The 22,916-nt window shown below is 41.6% G+C and overlaps 2 protein-coding genes across 8 annotated transcripts in view; one reads left to right on the top strand and one right to left on the bottom strand.

Moving 5' to 3' along the window:
* The window catches only part of ADPRM (ADP-ribose/CDP-alcohol diphosphatase, manganese dependent), a 323,254-nt gene that overhangs the window by 11,654 nt on the left and 288,684 nt on the right, over positions 1-22,916 (top strand). For 2 of the 3 annotated variants that reach the window (XM_081219024.1, XM_081219023.1), the window contains one exon: positions 325-1,153. The exons of the other annotated variant lie outside the window; for it this stretch is intronic. In XM_081219024.1, the coding sequence (XP_081075150.1) occupies positions 325-635 (311 nt within the window). In that variant the 3' untranslated portion in view covers positions 636-1,153. Of the gene's footprint in view, positions 1-324; positions 1,154-22,916 lie in introns of those variants that run through there. 3 annotated transcript variants of the gene reach the window in all.
* TMEM220 (transmembrane protein 220) lies at positions 1,413-18,679 on the bottom strand. 5 transcript variants are annotated; one of them, XM_081219026.1, is made up of 6 exons: positions 18,525-18,668; positions 17,797-17,826; positions 13,696-13,756; positions 11,697-11,820; positions 10,321-10,380; positions 1,443-4,560 (listed from the first exon to the last, which is right to left on the bottom strand). In XM_081219026.1, exons 1-6 carry the CDS (start codon positions 18,615-18,617, stop codon positions 4,425-4,427), a joined length of 504 nt encoding a protein of 167 aa, XP_081075152.1. In that variant the 5' UTR covers positions 18,618-18,668; the 3' UTR covers positions 1,443-4,424. The 5 variants fall into 5 exon arrangements, with proteins under 5 accessions (XP_081075156.1, XP_081075152.1, XP_081075153.1 ...); XM_081219030.1 differs by lacking the exons at positions 1,443-4,560; positions 10,321-10,380 and adding an exon at positions 1,413-1,434 and having other exon boundaries at positions 18,525-18,646; XM_081219027.1 differs by lacking the exon at positions 17,797-17,826 and having other exon boundaries at positions 18,525-18,678.

Genomic DNA, 22,916 nt, shown 5'->3' on the forward strand with positions numbered 1-22,916 from the left:
TTTACGGACCGCCCTGCCCGGGATGCCCTCAGTCTCCCGTGGTGGTGTTTGTGCATCTTAAGACTTTGTAGGCCATAGATCTCAGGATTTCTGCGTATACAGCAGCCTCTCTCCCCTTGGATGCAAACTGTCTCACCCTTCTTTATGCTCCAGAAACGTGGCTCTAGATTATCTAGTTTTTCATGTATGTGGATTCTCTCTGGTCTCGGTCCATATGAGTAGCAATACACATTTTCTTTATCCTGAGTACTAGTTTTTAGCCTTTTTTAGGTGAAAGAGGTATTTCTTAATTGGCTCATAACTCTTCTTCTCTTTAACTAACAGGCCATCTTCCCATTTATCCCGAGGCCTCTGACAGTGTGTGCCTGGCCTGGAATTACAGAGACGCCCTTGCAGTCATTTGGTCTCACAAGTGTGTGGTGTGTTTCTTCGCCGGTCACACTCACGATGGTGGCTACTCTGAGGATCCTTTTGGTGTGCACCACGTCAACATAGAAGGGGTTATTGAAACGGCTCCAGACAGCCAGGCCTTTGGCACAGTTCATGTCTATCCTGACAAAATGGTGCTGAAAGGGAGGGGCAGAGTTCCAGACAGAATTATGAATTACAAGAAGGAAAAAGCTTTCCATTTTTAGTGTGATTTTATTTGTTTCCTTTTACAGAAAGAGACTGACTTGGCTTTGTGGTTTTGTTCCGCCTTCCTCTCCCCACATCCTGAATCTCATTGTTTAGTATTCTGTTTGCATAACAAATAGCTCATAAGATATTCTGAAATGTCATTTTTGGATAATATATCCCGTGTTGAAAATTGGAAAGGAAATGAATGAAAGTAGCATGAATAAACCAGGGAGGAGGCTGAGGTGGGGGGGATACAGTCCTCCAAACAGACTCTTTTTAGCCTTACCTGAGTTTTTTTTACTTTTTACAAGGAGAATGTATTCATTCACTGTATTAGCTATGTAAGTTAAAATTCATTAAAAAAAAAAAAAAAGCTCAGGTAAACTTTTTCCATTTACCCAGTTGTGTGAATGAGCTTTAGACATTTTTTGCTCAGAGTACCCATCATATTTGTACTTTTATAGGTTTATACTCCTGTTTCTTAAGCCAAAAACATCACCAGTTACTTCACAGGTGAACGAATAGCACCCCCATTCACACAGGTGAATGTGTGGTCTCCCTTGTGAACCTCTTGTGAGTTCAGCCAAAGCAGGACCAAGTGCCAGTGCAGCTGTGTGCCTGCCAGCATGTCTGTTTGGGCCCCCAGGTGGTGCTATAGGAGACTGTCGCAGGTAAATGAATTTACCCTTGACTCCCTTTATAGACAAACGGGGCATGTTTAACTGAGCTGCCATATATTCTAAGACTTATTCGCAGAAACACTTACTCAGTGGCAAATGGGGACTGTTCAAGTGTAGCAAAAGTTTGATTCAGGGCCTGAAAAACAGGAAGACAAAAAACCAGTACTAGTCAATGTAAGTGTGTCTGCTGAGTACCGAAGCAGTGTGGGGCTACAGAGGTGTATCAGTTTCTGCTGGCTGCTGTAACAAATTACCACAAACTTGGTGGCTTAAACAACATATATTTGTTCTCTTACAGTTCTGTAGGTCATAAGTCTGGGATCCTCTTCACTGGGCTGAGATCAAGGTGTTATCAGGGCCATGCTCTCTCGGAGGCAGAATCGGTTTCCTTGCCTTTTCCAGCTTCTAGAGCTGCATCTCTTGCATGTCTTGGCTTATGGCCCCTTCCTCCATCTGCAAAGCTAGCAATGCAGCTTTTTCCAGTCTCTTGCTGCTTTGTTGTCACAGTGCCTTTCTCCCCTTCCGTCTGTAGTCAAATATCCCTGTGCCTCCCTCTTATATTGTAGTTACCTTGGGGGCCCACCCAGATAATCCAGGATCCTTAATCACATCTGGGAAGTCTATTTTGTGATGTAAGGTAACATTCAAAGGTTCTGGGGATTAGGACCTGGATACCTTTGAGGGTCATTATTCAGCCTACTGATGTGACTATAATGCACTCCCTGCCTTCACTGACTTTCCACAAGTGAGAGAGAGAAACAACCCTGCATACAAATGTATGAAGAAAGGACAGTGGCAACATGGAGGAGGGATTTAATTTTGTTTGAAGGGAATAGGGATGACTTGAAGAAAAATGGTTTAAATAGGTGTGCAGGTGCATTTCATGTAGACAGAACAGCGTAGCGTCATAGGATATGCTGAGTTCAGGAACTGCAAGTAATGCTATGAGGATTCATCAAACGGCGCTGGGGGATGGCAGGCGGTAAAGCGGGAAAGGACAAGCTAGGGCTACATGGTGAAGAGCCCTGAGTGACGAGCCAGAGTTAAAACTAAACTTGTCAGGCAGTGAGGAACCCTCTGGTGTCTGAGCTGGGGAATGTGTGAGGGAATTTGTGTCAATTCCAGGCAGTGGATAATGAGAGGCTGATATAGGAGAATGACAATGGGGAGAAAAAAGCTTGTGAGGGTGGGAAGACAGAGATTTTGACAATAGAACTATTAAACTTACTAATAATACTTAAATTCAATTGAAAAATAGAGTTGAAAAGCAATTTCAGTAATACTCTTCAAAAGGCAGTACTTTACCAAGTTACTGCCTTTTACGTGCTTCTGGAGATACGAAAGGAACTGTGTATATTCACAAAATTCATAGTGTTATATGGGAGATGCAAATATGATGAAAGTGTATTTTGGACATTACTTTTTTAAAAAATGGAAACATTACAGTCTTTTAAGCACAGAATCAGGCATTACTTGGAGAATGGGTAGGTCCTATATAGAATTTGGAAATAAATCTGTTTCTTCATGTCTGACTAATAGTTATACTAACGGAGGTATAAAAACCATAAATATAGCAGAAAACTGAAATCCTTTATTTGTATTTCACTGACCCTTAAAATAAATTTTACTTTAATTGCTTTAATATCAACTAGATTTTTTTTCCTTTACCCTCTAAATCTTGATAATTTCTAACTATCCAGTGGCCATTATGTAAAACAAAAAACATGCCTATCTCCTTTAACAAATATTTATAGAATACTTAATATCGTATTAAAGGCTATAAAAATAGGCAAACTACCAGACTCATTTTCACTCTACTAATACTTTTTGAGTCAAATATTTCCTAAATCTCATGAAACTGTCTCCACTATGGAGTTTGATGCTAGCATATGTAAAAGAGTTGCCATCCAGATGCTCTAAGACAGCACTGACCAACAGAAATAGAATGTGAGCCACATAAGTAAGTTGAAATATTTTAGCAGTCGCATTTTAAAAAGTAAATAGAAATAGATAAAATTAATTTTAATTATGTATTTTATTTACCCCAATACATCTAACATATTATTTTAACATGTAATCAATATAAAAATACTTTACATTCTTTTTTATACTAAGTCTGTAAAATCTAGTGTATATTTTATACTTATAATCCGTCCATTTGGACACTAAATTTTCATTGGAAATACTTGTTCCGTATTTAGATATAAAATTTGCAGTTGAAGAAGTAGATTCACATATCCAAGTTGTTCCAAACATACTTAAAACAAGTGTTCCAAACACACTTATAAGTTTTCTCATAACTGAATTGATGTTTTTAAATAAAAATGAAAAAATTCAAACTTCTTCAGTGTACATTTCAAGCGCTCAATACAACATGCAGCTAGTGGCCACCAGACTGTACAGCTCTGAAATGGTCTTCTCTCCAGGGCTACTTCTGACATTAAAAATATGTGTATAGATTTTGGTCTTATTTTTCTTTTAAAATGTATTTAATATTCTCTCTCTCCTTCTTTTTGGTCCCACATTTCTTTATTCTAGCTAACTTTCTTTCCAAGACATGCCTGTTCACTTGGTTCATCTGGAGTCCTCATTTAGTTCACGGCACTGTACCAGTTCAGTATACTGAGGTTAATTCAGGGGTACAGCCCTCTCTTGAACTCTTTCTATCATTATCCAAACGCTACTTCCCTCTATGTTATCAGGTGCAGCCCTTTGTCAGCTCTTTATATTTTGAATGCTCTCATATTACCTCGCTTATAAACCTTGCAACTATATAAATAAGTAGGAGGTCTGGAAGTAACCCTATTTTATAGATAAAGAATTATCCACGGGAGGTTTATACATTTGCCCAAGTCATATGGATAGTGACGTAGCCGAGTTAGAATTCATATTTCTTAACTTTTGTTTTGCCTTTTCTACTACACTGTGACACAACAGAGTGTCAGACTCCTTCTCTTACTAGTCCCTTCCAGTCCTGTGTTGTAGGCAGCCTAACTTAGGATTTTTTAAAAAAATCATCTCTAGTATTAACTCAAATTACCTGAAATAAATTCCTAGGAAACTGGCATGTTACAATCATGTTTACAAAAAATTGAAAACTCTCATTTTAAGAACAGGATTCTTCATTTAAATCACTGTCTTGCAGTGAGTTGGCCAGGAGGACCGCATCTCCTTGTTTATATATACATAGACCCATGAGATAAATGGGAAAAGAGCAACTATGATAGCAATAGCCAACTGAGTTCTTCCACCAACTGGATCCCTATAAAGACACACAAAAATTATTATAAATAAAAATCCAGTAAAAATTATGAATTGCTTTGGTAACGAATATGAAGATTGATTTTAGTAAAACACATCATTACATTTTTGTATGGTCTTTTTAATTTTTTAAATTGAAATATAATTCTTGTATTTCATATAAGAATTATATAAGAAATATAATTCTGCGTTTCAGTGACCTCAGTTGAAGGTCATTGATAAAGCATTGTTAAAATGGATCTTTACGTAATGATTTTTGTGTCCTGTTTAAGAAAACTTTTCGTCCCCAAGGTCTTAAGGATACTAAATTATCTTCTATAAAAGTTTTATTGTTTTGCTTTTCACGTTAGATCTATAATCCACCTAGAATTGATTTTTATGAAAGTTTTAAGGTGTAGGGGTTGTTTCACTTTTTTCCATATGGATATTCAATTGCTCCAGCACTATTTATTGAAAAGATTGCCTTCCTTTGCTACCCTGGAGTGCCATCATTGTCCTAAGTAAAGGCCATATACATACATATATACATATATGTATATATATATATACACATATATGTATCTGTTTCTAGATTCTGTTTTGTTTCATTCATTTATTTTGCCAGTATGGGTTTATCTTATACTACCATAGGATAATTATTTAGGTGTTCTTTATTTTAATGAGGTCTTTAATTTCTCCCATAATGTTTTATAGTTTTTATAGTTTTGTATGCAGAGATTTTGCATATCTCTGCTAGATTTATTCCTGGGGAGTTGATTTTTTGATGCTATAGATGGTAACTTCTTGTTTTTATCATTTTCTGTTACTTGCTGATAAAAATACAGTTGATTTTAGTATATTGACCTAGTATCCAGCCATCTTTTTAGATTTTTGAAATTTTCTATATATGTGATTTTGTCATCTGTGAATAAGGAAAATTTAATTTTGTCTTTCTAATCCTTGGGGGCTTTTATTTCTTTTTCTCACCTTACTGTACTGGCTAGGACAAGAGATAGAACAGTGTTGAGTAGAAGTGGCAACAGTGGCTACTTCTCATTCCTGATCTCAGAGGAAAAGTTTTCAGCTGCTCACCATTAAGTATCATGCTGTGGTATAGATACCCTTTAACAGGGTAAGTTCCTTTCTAAATCAATTTTTATGAGCTTTTATCATGAATGGATGTTGAATTTTATCAAATGCTCTTTTTGTATAGACTGAGAAGATAGTGTATTTTCTTCTTTCATTCTGTTAATGTGGTGAAAAACACTGGTTGGTTTTCAAATGTTAAACTAACTGTATTCCTAGAATAAACACAACTTGGTGGTTGGGTCATGAATTGCAGGACTTGATTTGCTAATGTTTTTGTTTTTTATTTTTTAATTTTTTGTTTAGTGTTTTTCCATCTGTGGTCATGAGTGAGACTACTGTGTAATTTCTTTTTTCTTTTTTTTTTTGGTTGGGGGGGTGGGTAATGTTCTTGTCAACTTTTGGTGTCCAGATTTTTCTGCCCTCATAAAATAAACTGGAAAATGTTTCTTCTTTTTCTGTTCTCTGGAAGAGTTTGTTGAAGGTTGGCATTATTCCTTCCTTAAATGTTAGGTAGAATTCTGCAGTTATGCCATTTGGTCTAGAGATTTCTTTTAGGAAAAGTTCATATTATATACTCAATTTCTTTAATAGTTATGAGACCGTTCTGAGTATTTCTTCTTGTGTCAGTTCTGGTAAATTGTATCTTTCAAGGAATTTGTCCATTTCATCTACATTTTCAAATTTATTGGGAAAAAGTTGTTCATAATATCCTCTTAATGATTTTTGCAGTATCTGTTATATGGGTAATATCTTTCTCTTTTTCATCCCTGAGATTAGTTATTTTTGTGCCTTCCTTTCCTTGCTCTCACTCTTAATTATTTTCCCCTTTTTAGTCTTGCCAGGGTTTATCAGTGTTTTTAATCATTTCAGAGGATGAATATTTGGCCCTCTTACTCCTTTATTTTTTAATGTTGATTTTTTCATTTCATAGATTTCTGCTTTTATATTTATTTTCTTGTTTCTTTGGGCTTAATTTACTGTTATTTTACTAACTTCTTGAACTGGAGAGATCCTACCTTCTTCGAAGCTTAGCTCATTGACTTTCAGCCTGCCTAGTTTTTGTTTTGTTTTAATATATGTATTTAATGGTATAAATTTCCTTCTAAGCATGCTTTTTAGCCACATCCCACAAATTTTAATATGTAGTCGTCTCCTTATCATTCAGTTCAAAATATTTTCTAATTTTCATTGTGGTGTGTTCCAAATGTCATTTGGAAATATATTTCCTAATTTCCAAACATACAGTGGTTGTCTATTATTTTTGTTAATGATTTCTAGCTTAATTGCACTGTGGTCAAAGAACATACTCCATAAGATTTCAGTTCTTTGAAATTTGTTGGAACTTATTTCATGGCTCAACATAAAGTCTTTTTGCAAATATTCAACGTTTACTTGAAAACAAAATGTGAATTCTGCCATTCTTGGTGCTGGTATTCTATATATGTCCCTTAGGTCAAGTTTCTTATCGTGTAGCTCAAAATTTCTATATCTTTATTGATTTTTAAAATCTTCTTGTTCTATTAGTAACTGAAAGAAGTGTATTAAAGTCTCCCAAAATGATTGTAAATTTTTTAGTTTTTCTTTTTCGTTCCGTCCATTTTTATTTTATCTATTTTGAGGCTATGTTATTAGTTATGTATGCTTTTTAATAAGTGGTGTTGAGATCACCAGAGAGCCAAAAAGGAAGAAGATAATATTGGATCTGTTCTTTTTGCTGTTACACTAGGATAAACTCTAAATCGGTCAAAGATTTAAATGTAAAAATGAAACCATACATGTATTAGAAGAAAACTTAGGTAAGTTACTTACAACCTGAGAGGAAGGAAAGTTTTCCTAACTATGACTCCAGATCCAGAAGCAATAAGGGAATGGACCGATAAATTTGGTCACATTAAAAAAAAAATTTGTTTTCACGGCAAAGTGTACTTTGCATAAGCAAAGTAAAAGGACAATAAGAAACTGCAAAATAAATTTTTCAGCTTATACCACAGAGGGTTAATAGCCCTAGTATGTAAAGAGCTTCTAAAAGTAGAGAAGACCAACAACCTTAGAAATTGGTTAAACCTATACTCTCAGAGATGAACCAATATTTATAGAAAAAAATGCAAATGGCTCTTAATCATATGAAAATGTGCTTACCTTTGCTCCTAATAAAAGAAATACAAATGAAAACTACCCATTTCTCAACTATCCAATTAGTAAAAATTTAAAAATTTGACAATACAGTTTGTTGGCACTATTTTGAATCGCAAAAGATTGGATACAACCTGAACAGTAGAGGACTGGATGAATATACTGTGGACCTATCAGCAGAATAAGGAAAGTCTTTATATACCACAGGATGATCTCCAGGATGTAGTAAGGGGAAATCAAGAATACAATTGTGTATAATATGCTACCACTTATCTAAGACAAGCAGGAATACCAATGAATGTACATAATTTGCTCCATTAAGAAACCATGGAAGGGGCTTCCCTGGTGGCACAGTGGTTGAGAGTCCGCCTGCCGATGCAGGGGACACGGGTTCATGCCCCGGTCCGGGAAGATCCCACATGCTGCGGAGCGGCTGGGCCCGTGAGCCATGGCCGCTGAGCCTGTGCGTCTGGAGCCTGTGCTCCGCAACGGGAGAGGCCACAACAGTGAGAGGCCCGCATACCGCCAAAAAAAAAAAAAAAAAAACAAAACCATGGAAGGATAAACCATAAAGTTGAAAAAAGTTTCACCTATAGAGAAAGGGAGGACATAGGGTTGGGGGATAGAGAAGTTAGAGTTCTTTAAATGTACTCTGTCTTGTAGATTTGACTTTGGAACCACGTAGATGTTTTATATAATTATAAAACAAAATTAATATATGTTTAATAAAGTATCCTGAGAAATTGAAAGTAAAATGAAATAAATGAACTTAACTGTCTATTCACTTGGTGGGATTAGCACAGTTACTATTCCAAGTAATTTGAATGTACATCCCTTAGAGAGATGTTCCCTAGAAACAGCAACACAAAATACCTATTTTCAGTAATTATATTGTTATTCTGAGATTGTGTTTGTATTGTGGGATGAGTCAGATGAGTTATGTTGAGGTCACTGAGACTAGAGATTTTTTGACATGATTAAAAGTAAATACAGATTTAAGATTGCTGATAAGGTCAGATGAAAACTTGTGTTCCTGAATTTGAATTCTAGGATCAATATGAACTCATAAGGGATTTTATCTTTAACTATATATGTAAAAAAATATATATATATATATACATCTTTATATATGTAATACACATATACATATGTATACATATATATTTATGACACACATACACATATATACATACCTATGCACATATATGTGAATTTTCCTAGTTCTGCCCACTAAAAGAACCCAACTCGACCCAGTAGCAGTGAGCACCATTTGTGCCCAGAATGTGACCTCTAAATACCATTATTACCTACTGAAAATAATGAGGGGTTTTTGGAAAAATGGTTGATTCCAGGTCTGGGGCATAAAATGTACAATCTTAGCTTGGAACATTTTGTCATACCAGAAAGCAAAGAAGCAATCAACGTTTACTAGGGTCGTGTCAAACAGAGTTCTGGTGCCAACCTGAAAAAGTGCCCCTGGTCAAAGATGAGACAGCTTAAGCAACTGCCATGGACTGAGAAACATCAAATATGTTGAAATCCATGACTTTATAATGGTATTATTAAATAAACAAAACTCATTGGTCACTTTTGGAAGGTGCCCAGAGAAGAAAAACTCATTATTCTGAAAACTGGTAAATTAAGAGAGTCAACTCCTTTTCCTCTTATGATCTGTGTCTGAGTAGTCCAAGAATTGATAAGTGGAAGTTTTCCAGATAATAATCAAGGAATGGTATAATTAGGTTATGACCATTTTGCAACTCAAATGAATTAGTGGATTTAGGCAGTGATCACCAAAGATTTTATATTAACATTACAGAGAAACAGCTAGGTGTTATGCACGTTACGATGGAAGTACATAACACCACCCATGAAGTGGTCTTGCTTAGTGATGATGATGATGAGAAGAAGAAGGAGAAAGAGGAGAAGACGACAATGACCAGAATCTGGCCAAGCTTCTAGATCTTACCACCAATTTATAGGAAATATGAAGCACAGAGGAACAAGCATTTATAATACTAATAATTCCTGCCTTCTGTACTCCTTTTCTTTCAGTGGTTACCCTAAGGATTACCACATGAATCCTTGACTTATCAAAATATAATATAAATTGATACTTTTACCCTTCCCAGATAATTCAAGGACCTTAGAACACTTTAGCTCCATTTATCCCCTTCCAACTTATATGCTACAGTTGTCATGTATTTTTTATTTTTCTATTATTGTTTTATAAAGTTAATGTTCACTTACATGTACCTACAGTTTTATATTTTGTTTGCTATTCACTTTTCCCTAAATATCCAAGCATCCTTTTGAGATCACTTTCCTTCTCTCTGGAGAATAGACTGGCAACTACCTGTGGTGACACAGGAAACTGTGGTATTCATAAAAGTATGAATGATCATGAAACACTGAACCGACTCTTGTTAGCTTCCCTTGTGAAAAGGAAAGATTTCTCTCAAAAGATTTCTGTTTACAGTTGTGTCAATATTCTCACTTACCTACTTGATCTGACCAACCTTAAACGCATCTGATTTTAACATTTGAGTTGAAAACTTACTTTGATGAGCTGTGGCACAGGCTCAGCCATGCTGTGATAATCACCAGACCAAAGAGCTCCCTATAAAATAGCATAGATTTCATATTTTGAAGTGGCTGCGAAGTGTCATTTTCTCCCTGACACTTGATTCTGCTGGTTGTCTGATGACTTCCTCCAAGATATATAGCATCTACAAAATATTTTCAAGTCTAACCATGACTTATAAATTACTTTTTTCAGACCTTTTAAAGCCCTATATGAAAATAAATTTCGTCTTATGAGGCAGATACGAACCTCATGACTGTTCCCCAGTTTATAGGTGAACAGAGAAACAACAACAAAAAACAAACAAAAACATATATAAATCACTCACTTCATGTCATGGGGAGGAAGACCACAACCAAGAAGACAGTCCCAGATTTGATCAGGGACTCTTTTCACATTGTTTTAGAGGGGTCACTGTTAGGCAGTTTCAGCTCAAATCAGTGATTTAAGCACAGATTGCAGGAGATTGGGTCTCGTCTTAGTGGAGTGGACTGACTTGTAGTGCGAGTCTAATGATTTAGGGGTGGGTATACGCTTCTAGAAATATGTGTTAAAAGGTTGTATCTTTTACATAGCATAGAAAATAATAGTATTTGGCCAAATACCACCAGAAGCCCCCACTTTGATTTCACTGTGCCACATGGGCTTCAGGTTGGTGGAGGTGATTGAAACCATTTGGTCTGCATTCCCATCAACTGACCCAACCTGACCTAGTTTTCCAAAGATTAGGGCCTATAATGTAGCAGCACTTCACCAGTGGGACTTAGGCTACAGGTCTCTCAATTTTGGTGTTGGCAGATGTTACCAGTGGGATAGAAAGGAAAGGAGGGGGGGCTATTTGTGAGACCTGGGAGTCAAGGATGGGAGGAAGCAAAGGAGGAGATGATAAAACAAGAGCCAATGGTGGTGACAAAAGGAGGAGAGGACATGAGATATATAAGGGCAAGGCTGGCAGAGGTTGACCTCTGATGGGGCTGATCACACTTGTAAATAAGATTCTGGCTTGAACCAGGACTGAATCCGAACACTGATGGAGTTTTCACCTCATTAGACTGGACTGAATGTTACTGTACGCCATCCTTGCTCGTTACAAGGGGGTCAGGGTCCAACTGCCCGACGATAATATAATGCAACGTGTAGTAGTGATCACAGGTTTGGTAGGCAGTGCTGGCTTTGAATCCTGGCTCTATCATTTCATCAGTTTCTTTAGCTTATAAAGGAGATTATATCTTCCCTGCTCCTTATGGTGTTGGGGGAATTAAATCATAATCATGCACAGATAAGGTGTCGTAAAGGAACAGATTTCTCAGTTCTTCCCCACCCCTTCCAAAGAGTAAAAAATCACTGCTCACCTGCCTTCTTCCTCATGTAAGATGTTCTGTTTTGTATGAAGCAAGAGGTTGTATGCCAAGCCAACAGCCCACACGATACAGAAGAATATGTGTATTGCAGAGACACTCTTCCAAATAAAGTTACCTAAAAACAGATATCCTGGTGCTGTTAATCGTGGAATCACATCCCAGAGAAAAATGATCTCTTTGTATTGCTTTGCCATAATCTGCCTTCAAGTAAAGCATTCAGAAAAGGCTGGGGGTTTTTTGTTTCGATTTGCCCTCAAATCAAAAGGTTAAAACAGTATTTATAAACTTAAGTGGACATTTATTATTTTGATTGTCCAGCATCTCCCCTTCCTATGATGACGACCCTTATTTTTTCTGGGGATCCGCCCTTCCCACCCTCCTGGTTTATGTGTTCCAGACAACTGGACCTTAGCGAGGTTGATCAGTGTATTCCATTCCCTCAGTGACAGTGATTTGTCTCAAGATGAACAGATAACGAATCAGGGCCAACAACTCCATTCTGAGCTTTTGTGGATCTATCAGGGAAGTGGCTTCTAGATTCTATTGGGCCCAGCATGGTGAAGCTGTGACCTTTGTGTGGCAGGGCTACCACGTGGAACCCAGGGCTGAAGTGCAGTAGATGGGGAACTAAGACTGCAGACAAATTTAAGTTCTGAGCCGCCACCAGTGCCTGAAGCCAGCACCATCCCAGCCTTTTCAGTAAAGGATCCCAGTACATCTCCCTTCATCTTATAGGCCATTTGAGTTGAGTTTTTTCCTTGCTTGCAACTAATGGAGTCCTAACTGATACACCTTGAAGATGTAAACAGAGATCTAGGGGCCTTGTACAAGGAGCCCGAGCATCTGGGGGATGGGAGTTTTCCCCACCCAGGTGGGAATCATTAGTCTTTATTCTAAGGCCCTGAGAATTTTCAAGCCCCACTAGTCGAAGCTGATTTAAAGAAAGTGACAACCTGCCGGACTAATATTCCCCATTAATAGGAGAATGTTAGTAAACAATGTAAAAAAACCTTTTTTTTCTGCTCTAAGACACTGCTTCATAGAATGAAACTGTCCAACTAAGGTTTACTGAGTTTTTAGGGCCATAAAAGGTGAAGCAGCTACGTTTTGCCCCCAATTGAGGTAGGTGGCCTGTGGGCAATACAAACCGCTATTTTAAGTGAATTTTTTATGTGTATACTCACCTGGGATATACATGTAAGGAATCCAAGGAGCAGGTTACAAAACAAATACATGATAAAGCCTCTGTGTTAGAGCCATTGACTGACGCAACAAACATTAGGTACCTGCCATATTCCTGGCCATGTTTAAGCTAGACCTGGGCAAAGATGGGTTAGACATGATCCTTTCAAGGGGCTTACAGCCTAGATGGAGGAAACATATATAAAAGTGTGCAAGAAACTGCTGGAGTTACTGTGATGGTACATAAGGAGATTAGGGAGAGCAACATGTATCAGTGAAAAATCTAAAGATGTGTTATAGACATTATAGACAGTTTCTCTTCAAAAGTAGCAGTTCAGATCCATAGGCGATGAATGAATTCAAAATCAGAAAATGACTAATGGGAGTGGTCCTGGGAGAAGAATTGTGTAGAGTAAATTCATAATAGACAAGGATCACCGCTAAGTATGGAGACAAGGTTAGCAGTTTGATTGTTGCCCATCTTCCATTAGCTTGGTGGCTTAAGAAATCAACACGGTGACTGAAGCCCTTCTCTCTCAGGGGCTAAACGGCATAACTACTGTACCACCTCAGTATGAGATCCTGGGTTCCAAATTGATAAAGACTGTCTTAGTATGGCACATCCTTATCAAGTTTTCCTGAAGATGGGTGAGGACAATCTAGATTAGAATTCGCCTCCCCTTATGATCAGAAGGGAGAAGAAAGACACGGAGAGCTCCAGTTTTCTCCTGGGGGTTGGCAGATAGACTCTCGTCATTGAAAGGAAATCAGATTTGCTGTATCTCCATTCAGAATCCAAGGTTCATACCTGTGACAAGAGGGTTAAGTCCAACAAGCAGGGTCAGACCGGCAGGAACTGTATACACAACCTGTTAGCAGAAAAAGAGGAAATTATATGGGTTAAGAAGGATACCCAAAAGGAGAAAAAAAAATTAAAAAAAAAAAGGATGCCCAAAAAGAGAAGAAGAAAAAAAAAAAAGAAAAAAGGATGCCCAGTATAGGAGGTGTTCAGAGGTGTGTAGGGAGTAAAGAAAGATGACAGCAGGGGCCACCACACTCCGTGACTTACCTCTAGCTTTCAGTAGCAGCTGAGGAAGTGGTGACCTCTGCCTTATGGCATTTACCATGTCAGGTTGTAATTCTGTCTGCCTTCCTCCTAGACTGTAGGCTATTCCAGGAAAGACTTCTTCATCTTCAAGCTCTAGCATTGAGCAGGGTTTTGGTCTCAAGACACAGGGACCTCCTAATCTCTCCCAAGCAACATCCATGCCTAAATGGCCTTTCCCTACTTTTCAAAAAATGCTCTTAGAAAAGCAGGGCAGGAGCAGCCCTAATTAGCCACATGGCCCTGCTGGGTCTAGCTCCATGGACCATCCAGCCCCATATTCCATCTCTGCGAGTGAGACCACATAAAGTTTACTAACAGTGTATGGATCAGATGTGCCCAATAAGATCAGGCTCTTCATTTTGGAAACTGTTGTAAGTTGGTTTGGAGTTGGGAAGGCTGGCCCTGAAGAGTCCCTATTTTCAAGCCTCATTCATGGCAAGGAGGCAGATTCTGGAAAAACCTATTGCTTGTGTGGTGTGGGCAGAGGGCAAGTAGGGGGTGGTAGGTTTATAAGAAGCATGGGGCCTCCCCAGAAATGTAGCTGCTTAACATCAACTGTGATGCTTAGTTAGAAACCTTTAGTTTATAAGGAAGTTGTCAGAGCTGAACATTTTAAGTGATTTGCTGTCACTATGAAAACATGTCTGTCTTGACTCTGGGGAGAGAAAGCATCTGGATTACAGACCATGTTCATCCTTCCTACTCCATCCCGAATGATGACTAGAATATCAGCCAGTATCGGCATTTGCAAGGACAGTCACGCTGCCGAGGCTTAGACTAAACTTTAGTGTGCATATGAATTACCTGGAGATCTTACTAAAATGCAGATCTGATTCCAGAGGTCTGGGGTAGGGCCCTAGATTCTGCTTTTCTAACAAGCACCCAGGGGACACTGGGGCTGTTGTTCCAAGGGCCACTTTTAGAGCAGTAAGGTGTTAGTTTCCCCCTAGTGAAGAACTACATGACTTAGCTACTGAGGGAGAGAGAAACAGACAGACAGAGAGAAGTTAAACACATACACATCATGCAGTATTTAATTGTGCTCTCCATAAGAAATGTTTGGCAGAGATTTTTAGATGTGCATTCAAATGTATCAGGTATCTGTGATTAATAGATTAAGGGGTCTGAAATCTTATTTCAGTGTGTTTTAAAGACATGAACAAAACAAACCTTTAAACTAAGTAATGGTTTCCCATGGTAGCTGTGCCATGTTAATCCTTATTTAAATGCTTTTCTCTGTCTTGAATGAGATAAGGATTTTTTTTACAGGCAGAGAGACTGAAAATAATTGTTTTTAATACACAAGTCAAAAACAATGCACAGTATAAACAATAATGAACTCAGTAGAACTCACTTACAATGGTCTTTCATCTTTTTGTTGGTGGATTTTTTTAAACTAAAGGGTATCATAACATTTATTTACTATATTTAGTTTAATTGAACACATAGTCACTGAGTCCCACGACAGTCATTCCTAACACTGCTCTCTCCTGTCCCCTGCCATTATACAAACTGAAAAAGCCAGTTTGTTTTCTCCCTCCTTAGCAGCGAGGGGTGGTCATGTTCCAGCAATGAAATGGAAGGAGAAGTCTCCTGGGGGCAAGGCTGATCCTCAGAGCACTTAACAATAAATATGTATGAGTGCTCACCAAGCAGAATGGATCCCAGACCATAAGCCATGTTAGAGGCTCCTTGGGAAACATTTCCTCCCTGATGAGAGGGAGAAAAGCACAGGAGGAAAACTGGTTTTGCCTCCTGCCTTGTTTCTTCCTACTTGGGATGCTCTTGTCTGGGCATGAGATGTTTGGAGCTGCAGCAGCCATTCTGTAAACATGAGAGGATATATCACCTACCCACTGAGGACTGGCAGAGAAGCAAGACAGAAAGCCCAGGTCCTTGATGACACTGTTGACCATTAAGCACCTGCCTCTAGACTTCTTGTGAGATGGTCTGTATTTTTATAACCTGATGCTAGTCATATTTTCTATTATTTGCTCCTGTATGTATCCTGATACAAGTATCCTCCATAAGCAAGATGTGGTAGGGAACATGGAAATCAGTCAGGTACAGTACGAGCCCCCAATGCCCAGTAACGTATAATTGATTCATCTGTGCTTTCATTGTTGTATTCACTCAAGAATCAATATGGGAAGAACTGCCATAGAAAGGTTCTATGCTAGGTTGCCTAAGGACCACCAAGAAGAGGGAACTGGCCTCTGACCCCTGGAAGCTGGCATATACAGAGCCAACTCTAATGCAAAGCAGAATGAGTTAGTGGTACAGTAAAGGTTCAAAGGAAGGATGGTTGGAACTTATGGGGAAGAGGCAGAGAGATTTTGCAGGTGAGATAGCATTTGAGATAGACCTGGAAGCCTGAGTAGAGTCTGACATACAGGATTCTCAGGGCAAGGCAAGAAGTGGACTGGGCTTCCCAGACCAAGTTGGGAAGGTGGGTTAGGGCCGTATTGTGGTGGGCCTGGAATGCCAAGTTGGGAGTTTCAACTTAGACATCTTGGGAAATGACAAAAGTTTTTGAAGCAGGAAGCAATATATGGGGAGTATTATAGGAATGGAAGATACTAGAGGCAGCTCGAAGAGCTAGGAAGGACCCACAAGGGTCCATGTGGGAGGAATGGAGGGCTAAACTGGGGGTGAGGGAGGATGTCTTTGGGGGCCTGGTATTTATTATTATTCATATTACATCATCCAAGCATGAGGTGAAGGGTAAAATGTGCAGATACTGTACAGATAAGCAATTAGACCTACATTGTTTTTTGTTGAATTGCTTTGTTCTGTTTTCTGAGGGGATCTCAAAGACAGTGGTAAGAAACAGAGATGTTAGAGATGGCTGAGGTTTTGAGCAAGGATGACTCAGAATGACTGCTGATAACAGAAATGGTGAGTCAGAAGGAAGAGTGGGCATTGGAGGGAAAGATGCTGGGTAAGACCTTGTGTGTATCTGAGGAGCCACTGTGACGTACAGGTGGACAGATGTAGCAGTCGTTTGGAAATTCAGCATTAAGCTGGATATTTGGAACTGCAGGAGAAATAACACTTGGAACTAAGGATATGGATCGTAGTGCTGAGGAAGAGGCAGGGGCATGTGAATCTGGATAGTAAGAATATCAGAATGTGGTTATATTTATAACCATATATATATATAATATATATTACATTATATATATAATAATTCCAAATGCTTTCACTTGTTGTTACTCTATACACAGTCAACATTATTCCAAAGCCTAAAATCATCTCATCGGTGATATTGTACAGTATTGTATATCTGTATTGAAAGAACCGAAATTTAGATATTTCCAAAAATGTGTGGAATGAACTCCCCCCTCCTCTAAATGGTTCAACCAGAGCATTGGTTCAATGTATACTGTAGGTTTTATGGGCTTTAATTACTTTTTATGAATGTAGCTCACTGAATTAGCAGAACCACATACCTTAAGCCTGCCATTTTCTCGTCAAATGTTTGTTGGAGTTTCTGGGTAGAAATTCATGAGGATTGGTTCACTTAACCTTGAGAGGTCTATTCTGTGTCTTCAGAAAAGTGTCCTCAGTTGGCCCATTTTATTCAAAGGGAATACTGCTGAAAGGCACCTCTATCTCTGGAAAATTCTGACTTCTCAATCTGATCCTTCTCCTCCTACTATTTTAGGAAAAAGCACTTACTAAGGATTTGATTTCTGAGTTTTTAGGTAGACGAAGCAGGGAGGAGGGCAAATAGATAAACCTGCGTGTTTCAGGCAGTCCCACAATTCTTTCAGGTGTGGGAAGGCAACTCCTACTCACCATCCACACTTCTGCATCTGGATCATTTACCTGGAATGACAAAACGTCAGCATTAGCGACAAGCTGTCATGTTCCATTCCAGCATTTGGTCTGCTCTTTATTCATTTTAGTCATTTTCTAAACGCTGCAGTAGGGACCGAGGATACAAGGAGGAGTAAGACATAGTGTAGCCGATGGTGACGGGGAAGGGGCTATTGGCTGAACCCAGCACCTGGTTTGAACACACAGTCACACCTACCTATTTGTAAAGAAGGGCACAGGGTGTCCGCAAAGGGCGAGCCAAGCCCAGAATGGGTATCTTAAGGGCCCTCCAGTCTCAAGGAGTGAGGAAAGCTATCACAAAGGGGCCCCAAAGCAGGCGTGGAAGGATAATTAGCTGCAAAGGGTTTTGCTCTGCTTCCTCTCCTAAGCCGTGAGCTCAGTCTCGCCCCCAGGCTGTCTTTTTAGAAAGGTGCCAGGGCCGCTTCTACTCAGGTCCCTGCAAAGGGACACGCGCCGAACCAGTTCCTTCCAGCATGTGAGCAAACGCGACCATATGATCACACCTGTCTCAGCTGGAGCCAGAGTGCGGGTTCCCGGATCACCAACCCTGACTCCAGCCCTCCCCGTACAGGGCCGGCTCCTGCGACCCCGCCGGCCGCTCGGCCTACACCGCACGGAGCCTGGGGCGGAGCTCGGAGCCCGGGGTCCCGCCGCCCGCCGCCCGCCGCCCGGCCCGGGGCGCTGACCTGCACGAAGGCCGCCAGCGCGAAGAAGGCGCCCATGAGCCAGTTGCAGGCGCGCCACAGGCCCGGCGCCCCGCGCCCGGCCGCAGGCGCCATGGTCGGGCGGCGCGGTCCACGCCGCGGCCCCTCCTTCCGCCCGGCCCGCTCCCCGGAAGGCCCTCGGTCGTCCGGTCCCGGGGCCACTGGCCGGCGCGCGCCCGGGTAGGAGGGGCGCCGGTCGGGCCTTCCTGTGGGCCCCCATTCGCTCCTCCTAAAACGTAGAGAGGCGTAGGTATCTGCCCATTTCTCAGACTTGGAGAGTCACAGAGCGCCTGGGAGGCTGGTTCAGCGTCGCACAGCTCGTCCTTGGGGGCAGGAAGTCGCATTTGAACCCAGAGAGGTGCAACTGCAATGGCAGTTTTCACTAAAGCTGCCTTCTAAACATTTTTTAAAAATTAGAGGAAATTAAAGGGGAGGGAGGGAGGGAGGGTGGAAAGAAGGAAGGAGAAAAATAGAGGCGTGTGTGTGTGTATGCGTACGCGTGCGCGCTTTCTGGTTAGTGTTTATGCATTTCTTTCCAAAGCTCAGAAACTTTCAAAGCCCTGTAAGCATTATGGTAATTTCTTAGAGTGACGACAGTTACATTAGCATCTCATACAGCTCACAGCTTTTCTTAAGACAGCCTTGTTTATCTTCATGGGCTTTTATTATCAGAGGTATTTACATATTATACATATTTACAATTCTTTCCCACCACCAAACCAACAAATTATCCACACGCGTTGCTCATGAATTTCTTATGAACCAAAGACACTTGAAATATTCACTTTTCTCTCCTCGCTTGTTTTATGGTCTTTTTCTGTTTTGTAATTTACCCTTCTGATTAGTTCTTCCCGGGGCTCATTTACACATCCATAGGCCTCATCATTTTTGCTGTTCTAAAGAGTCTTTATCACTTCAAATCATGAGCCTGTTCTCCTGTGCTCCTCTCCTTTTCGCTAAATCTCCTAAAACTCTTTAGGAATTTTTGTTTTTTCTTTCTCTGTTTCATTCCTTTCAAATAATGCTTATTTCAAGAACGTTGTCTGCTGGATGCCTGGCCCCGTGCTTGGTGCAGGGACCATGAAAGGGACTTGCTGTAAGCTCTCCAGGAAAGTTTGGAAATGGGGTCTTTAAAGAGATAATTAAGTTAAAATGAGGTCATATGGGTGGGCCCTTATCCAATATGACTGGTGTCCGAGAAGAGATTTACACACAGACGCATACAGAGGAAAGACCACGTGAGGACACAGCGAGAAGACCACCGTCTGCAAGCCAAGGAGAGAGGCCTCGGGAGACACCAGCCCTGCTGACGCCCTGATCTTGCCCTCCCAGCCTCCAGAATTATGGTCAGAAAATAGGTGTTTGTTGCTTCAGTCCCCCAGTCTGTGGTACTTTGTTATGGCAGTCCTAGCAAAGTAATACAGGAAGTGATCGTTGCCAACCAAACGGAGGTGTGGGTGGCAAGGAGAGAGTGGTATGAAAATGCTTTGTAAACTGTTGTGTGCTGTGCAACTACCCTGCAGTTTATATTTTTCGGTGTTGTCTGGGGCATTCATGGTCACTGTGTGGACATGTGTTGTTTTTGCTGGCGCAGGGTTCATTCCCCTTCTTATAGGATCAGCATCCCAGTTACTGGGGAAGGACCCTGCTCCCACTGTCAGGACATGTATACCAGGAGGGCTGGCGTGCTGGTGCCTTTCCAGAGATGGGCAGGTGACCGTGGCCTGCCGGTTGGCGTAGCCCATCCCCCTGACCACAGCGATTGGGTTTGGGATGGTATGTGATGCAGGTTGCCCAGATTCAGTCCTGTGCTGGAGGGAGGGTTGCCAGATAAAATACAGGAAGCCTAGTTACATTTGAACTTCAGATCAACAAGGAATAATTTTTTAGTATAAGTGTGTCCTAAATATTTGCTAAATCCGGTAACCCTAGCTGGACCATTAAAGAGAAGCTTTCTTTTTGCTGAGGGTGTTGAACTGGTAGCGTGTAAGCTGGAACTGCCAGGAGAAGGCTTTTCTGAGGGTGAGCTCAGGTAGAGGAAGCAGAGCTCAGAGAGAAAGAAGGCAGGAACCGGGTAACATCGCGTGAGTGAGGCTCTGGGTCCAGCCCCACCGACCGCTGGGCACGGCCTCACCACCCTTCAGCTTTGTGAACCATCTCAGTCCCTTCCTCACACACGAGCCTGTGTGAGTCAGGTTTTTGTCACTCACGACATAGAACGATGACTTGTAAAATCACGATTCAGTAGTTAAGCCGATGCTTGAAATCCTCTAAATCCTCCCGCTGCATGTTTGTCCAGATTTTGCAAACATAGACTCAGCCTGAAAAGTCATGAGAAATAAGTTTAAGTGAATCCAGTATCCCAGAGAGCTCTGCTTGAGAGGTCACTCCATTTCCCTTTCTAACTGCGGTGTCACACGCTGCAGGGATGAGGAGGTTTGGAAGGGAGCGGGGGCCTGTCAGTGCTGGCCTCCCCCTGCCGAAAGGGCGGCACGCGGGACCTTCATCCTGCCGGGCTGCTCCCGGGCTGCCAGGTCAGTGGCAGCGTCATGAGAGCAGTCAGAGCCACTGGTACCAGGTAAGGGGGACTTGCTTCTCTACCAGAACCTGACAGTGCCTGGGTGGCATGCGGACATCTGTCCTCTGAGAACTTGGAACTAGAGGTGCTTGAGCGTGGGTGTTGGTGATGGCCACCGGATGTGTTTGGGGACAGTGATGCTGGGATAAGAGTCCTGCCCCGTGCCCGATGTTGCCCGTCCACCTCCCTCTGTCCACCACCCGGCTCAGCAAGGTTCCCCCTCGCATAGTCTGCTGGTTCTGTGTTGGGGAGGAGCTGGGGTGGGGAGGGGTTTGGAACAGGACTGCAGAGGGGCTCTGCCTGGGCTGTACCGGCTGCTCCTACGGTCTCTGAACTCAGACACGCACCTCACCAGGGCAGGGATTGATTTGCTTCTGCCAAACCCATCTGGTCTCCGTGAAGGACTCAGGTTTCTCCTGTTAGCAAAACGTAGACCATATCATGAAAGCCCTAAGTTTACTCACATCGATTGACACTGAAAGACACCTGGCTCAAACAACGTTCCTCGAAATCCTGGCTGTCCCCTTACACCGCCAGTAGGAGAATGTGTACTGGTTCAAGGCACCCTCCATGTGTGTTTCCCTTCATCACTGTGTCCCTCAGTGAGTGAAGCACTCATTGAGTCATTTATTTCATCTGTTCACTGAACATTTATACAGGCCTTAACTATGTTCAGGCACTGAGCTGATAACTGATTATGTGACCCTGAACAGAAGAGGTACAGGCCTTGCTCTGTGGAGCTTACAGACCTCACAGGAATCACCCAAACAGTCAGGTGGTCCCAGCAGTTCGAGCTGTGAAGGAAAAGCCAGGGCCGCTCGGAGAGATGTGTCAACGAGGGGAATCGGACCTCTATCAGGGACTTCGAGAAACTGTCTGGGGAGGTGACTTTTGGGCGTGGCCTGAAAGATGAAGGGGTGAATGCGGTGATGCCGGCCCTGAGCTCTCCAGGACCGGCATGGGCATGGGTGGACACAGAGGAGGCTGGAGAGGTGCCGCCTCCGGAGGCTGGCTTATCCCTAGTGTTGGGAGAGCCCAGAGCAGCAGGAGGCTTGGCTCTGAGGTCCCTGCAGGAGACCAGGAAAGACGTGATGCAGCACGGATGAGCCATCTCGATGGGGTAGAACCACAGGGCTGTGTGCGGGGACATGGTTAAGAGTTTGGGCCTCATGGCTGAGGACTGGCTGCAGGAGGAGGTGGACTCACCTTGGCACCTGCCCATGTAGGGACCCCTCCTCCCTGTTGCCCTCGCTCCGTGCGGTTTCCCTGGAAGGTCAGGGCTTGTTAGTAGTTTACCTCCCCATGTGGGGATGAGAGTCCTCCTCTCCTGCTTCTTTTTACACTTTGCTTTTGTTGCTTTTATAGCACTTCTTAGTTTTTACATTGCACTGATTGTTACGTGTGTTGTCCACACTCCTGGACTATCCCACAAATGGCAGGAGAAAAGGACTATAACTTACCTATTTTTATTCCCCTCCCACAGTACTTCACATACCTGGATACCAATGGTATCCAACAGTGAGTGGGGATGCCTTGAGGCGTTGTAAGAATATTGCTGAAAGTTGGGTTTGATGGGGGCGGGGAGTGTGTACTAGTTAACAGGTATTGGGCCTGCTGGGTTAGGCAGTAGTCTAAGCCCTTTGTCTAGATTAACTCATTTCATGTCCACAACAGGTCAGTTAGGTAGATACTATTATTACCCCCATTGAATGGATGAAGAAACTGAAGCATAGACTAGCTTTTAAATACACTGGTTGAGAAAGACCCCAGCTCTCTGACCTGCGAGTCAGAATTGG

The sequence above is a fragment of the Mesoplodon bidens genome (assembly GCF_964165515.1).
Source record: "Mesoplodon bidens genome assembly, chromosome: 19".
NCBI lineage: Eukaryota > Metazoa > Chordata > Mammalia > Artiodactyla > Ziphiidae > Mesoplodon > Mesoplodon bidens.

Excerpts from the sequence above, each read along its gene's own strand:
- TMEM220 (XM_081219026.1), bottom strand. The coding sequence starts at position 18,617 with ATGGCGCCTGCGGCCGGGCGCGGGGCGCCGGGCCTGTGGCGCGCCTGC. Across the intron at positions 17,827-18,524 it reads CGCTGGCGGCCTTCGTGCAG|GTAAATGATCCAGATGCAGA; the intron begins GTCAGCGCCCCG and ends TTGTCATTCCAG. Across the intron at positions 10,381-11,696 it reads TTACATGAGGAAGAAGGCAG|GGAGCTCTTTGGTCTGGTGA; the intron begins GTGAGCAGTGAT and ends GCTATTTTATAG.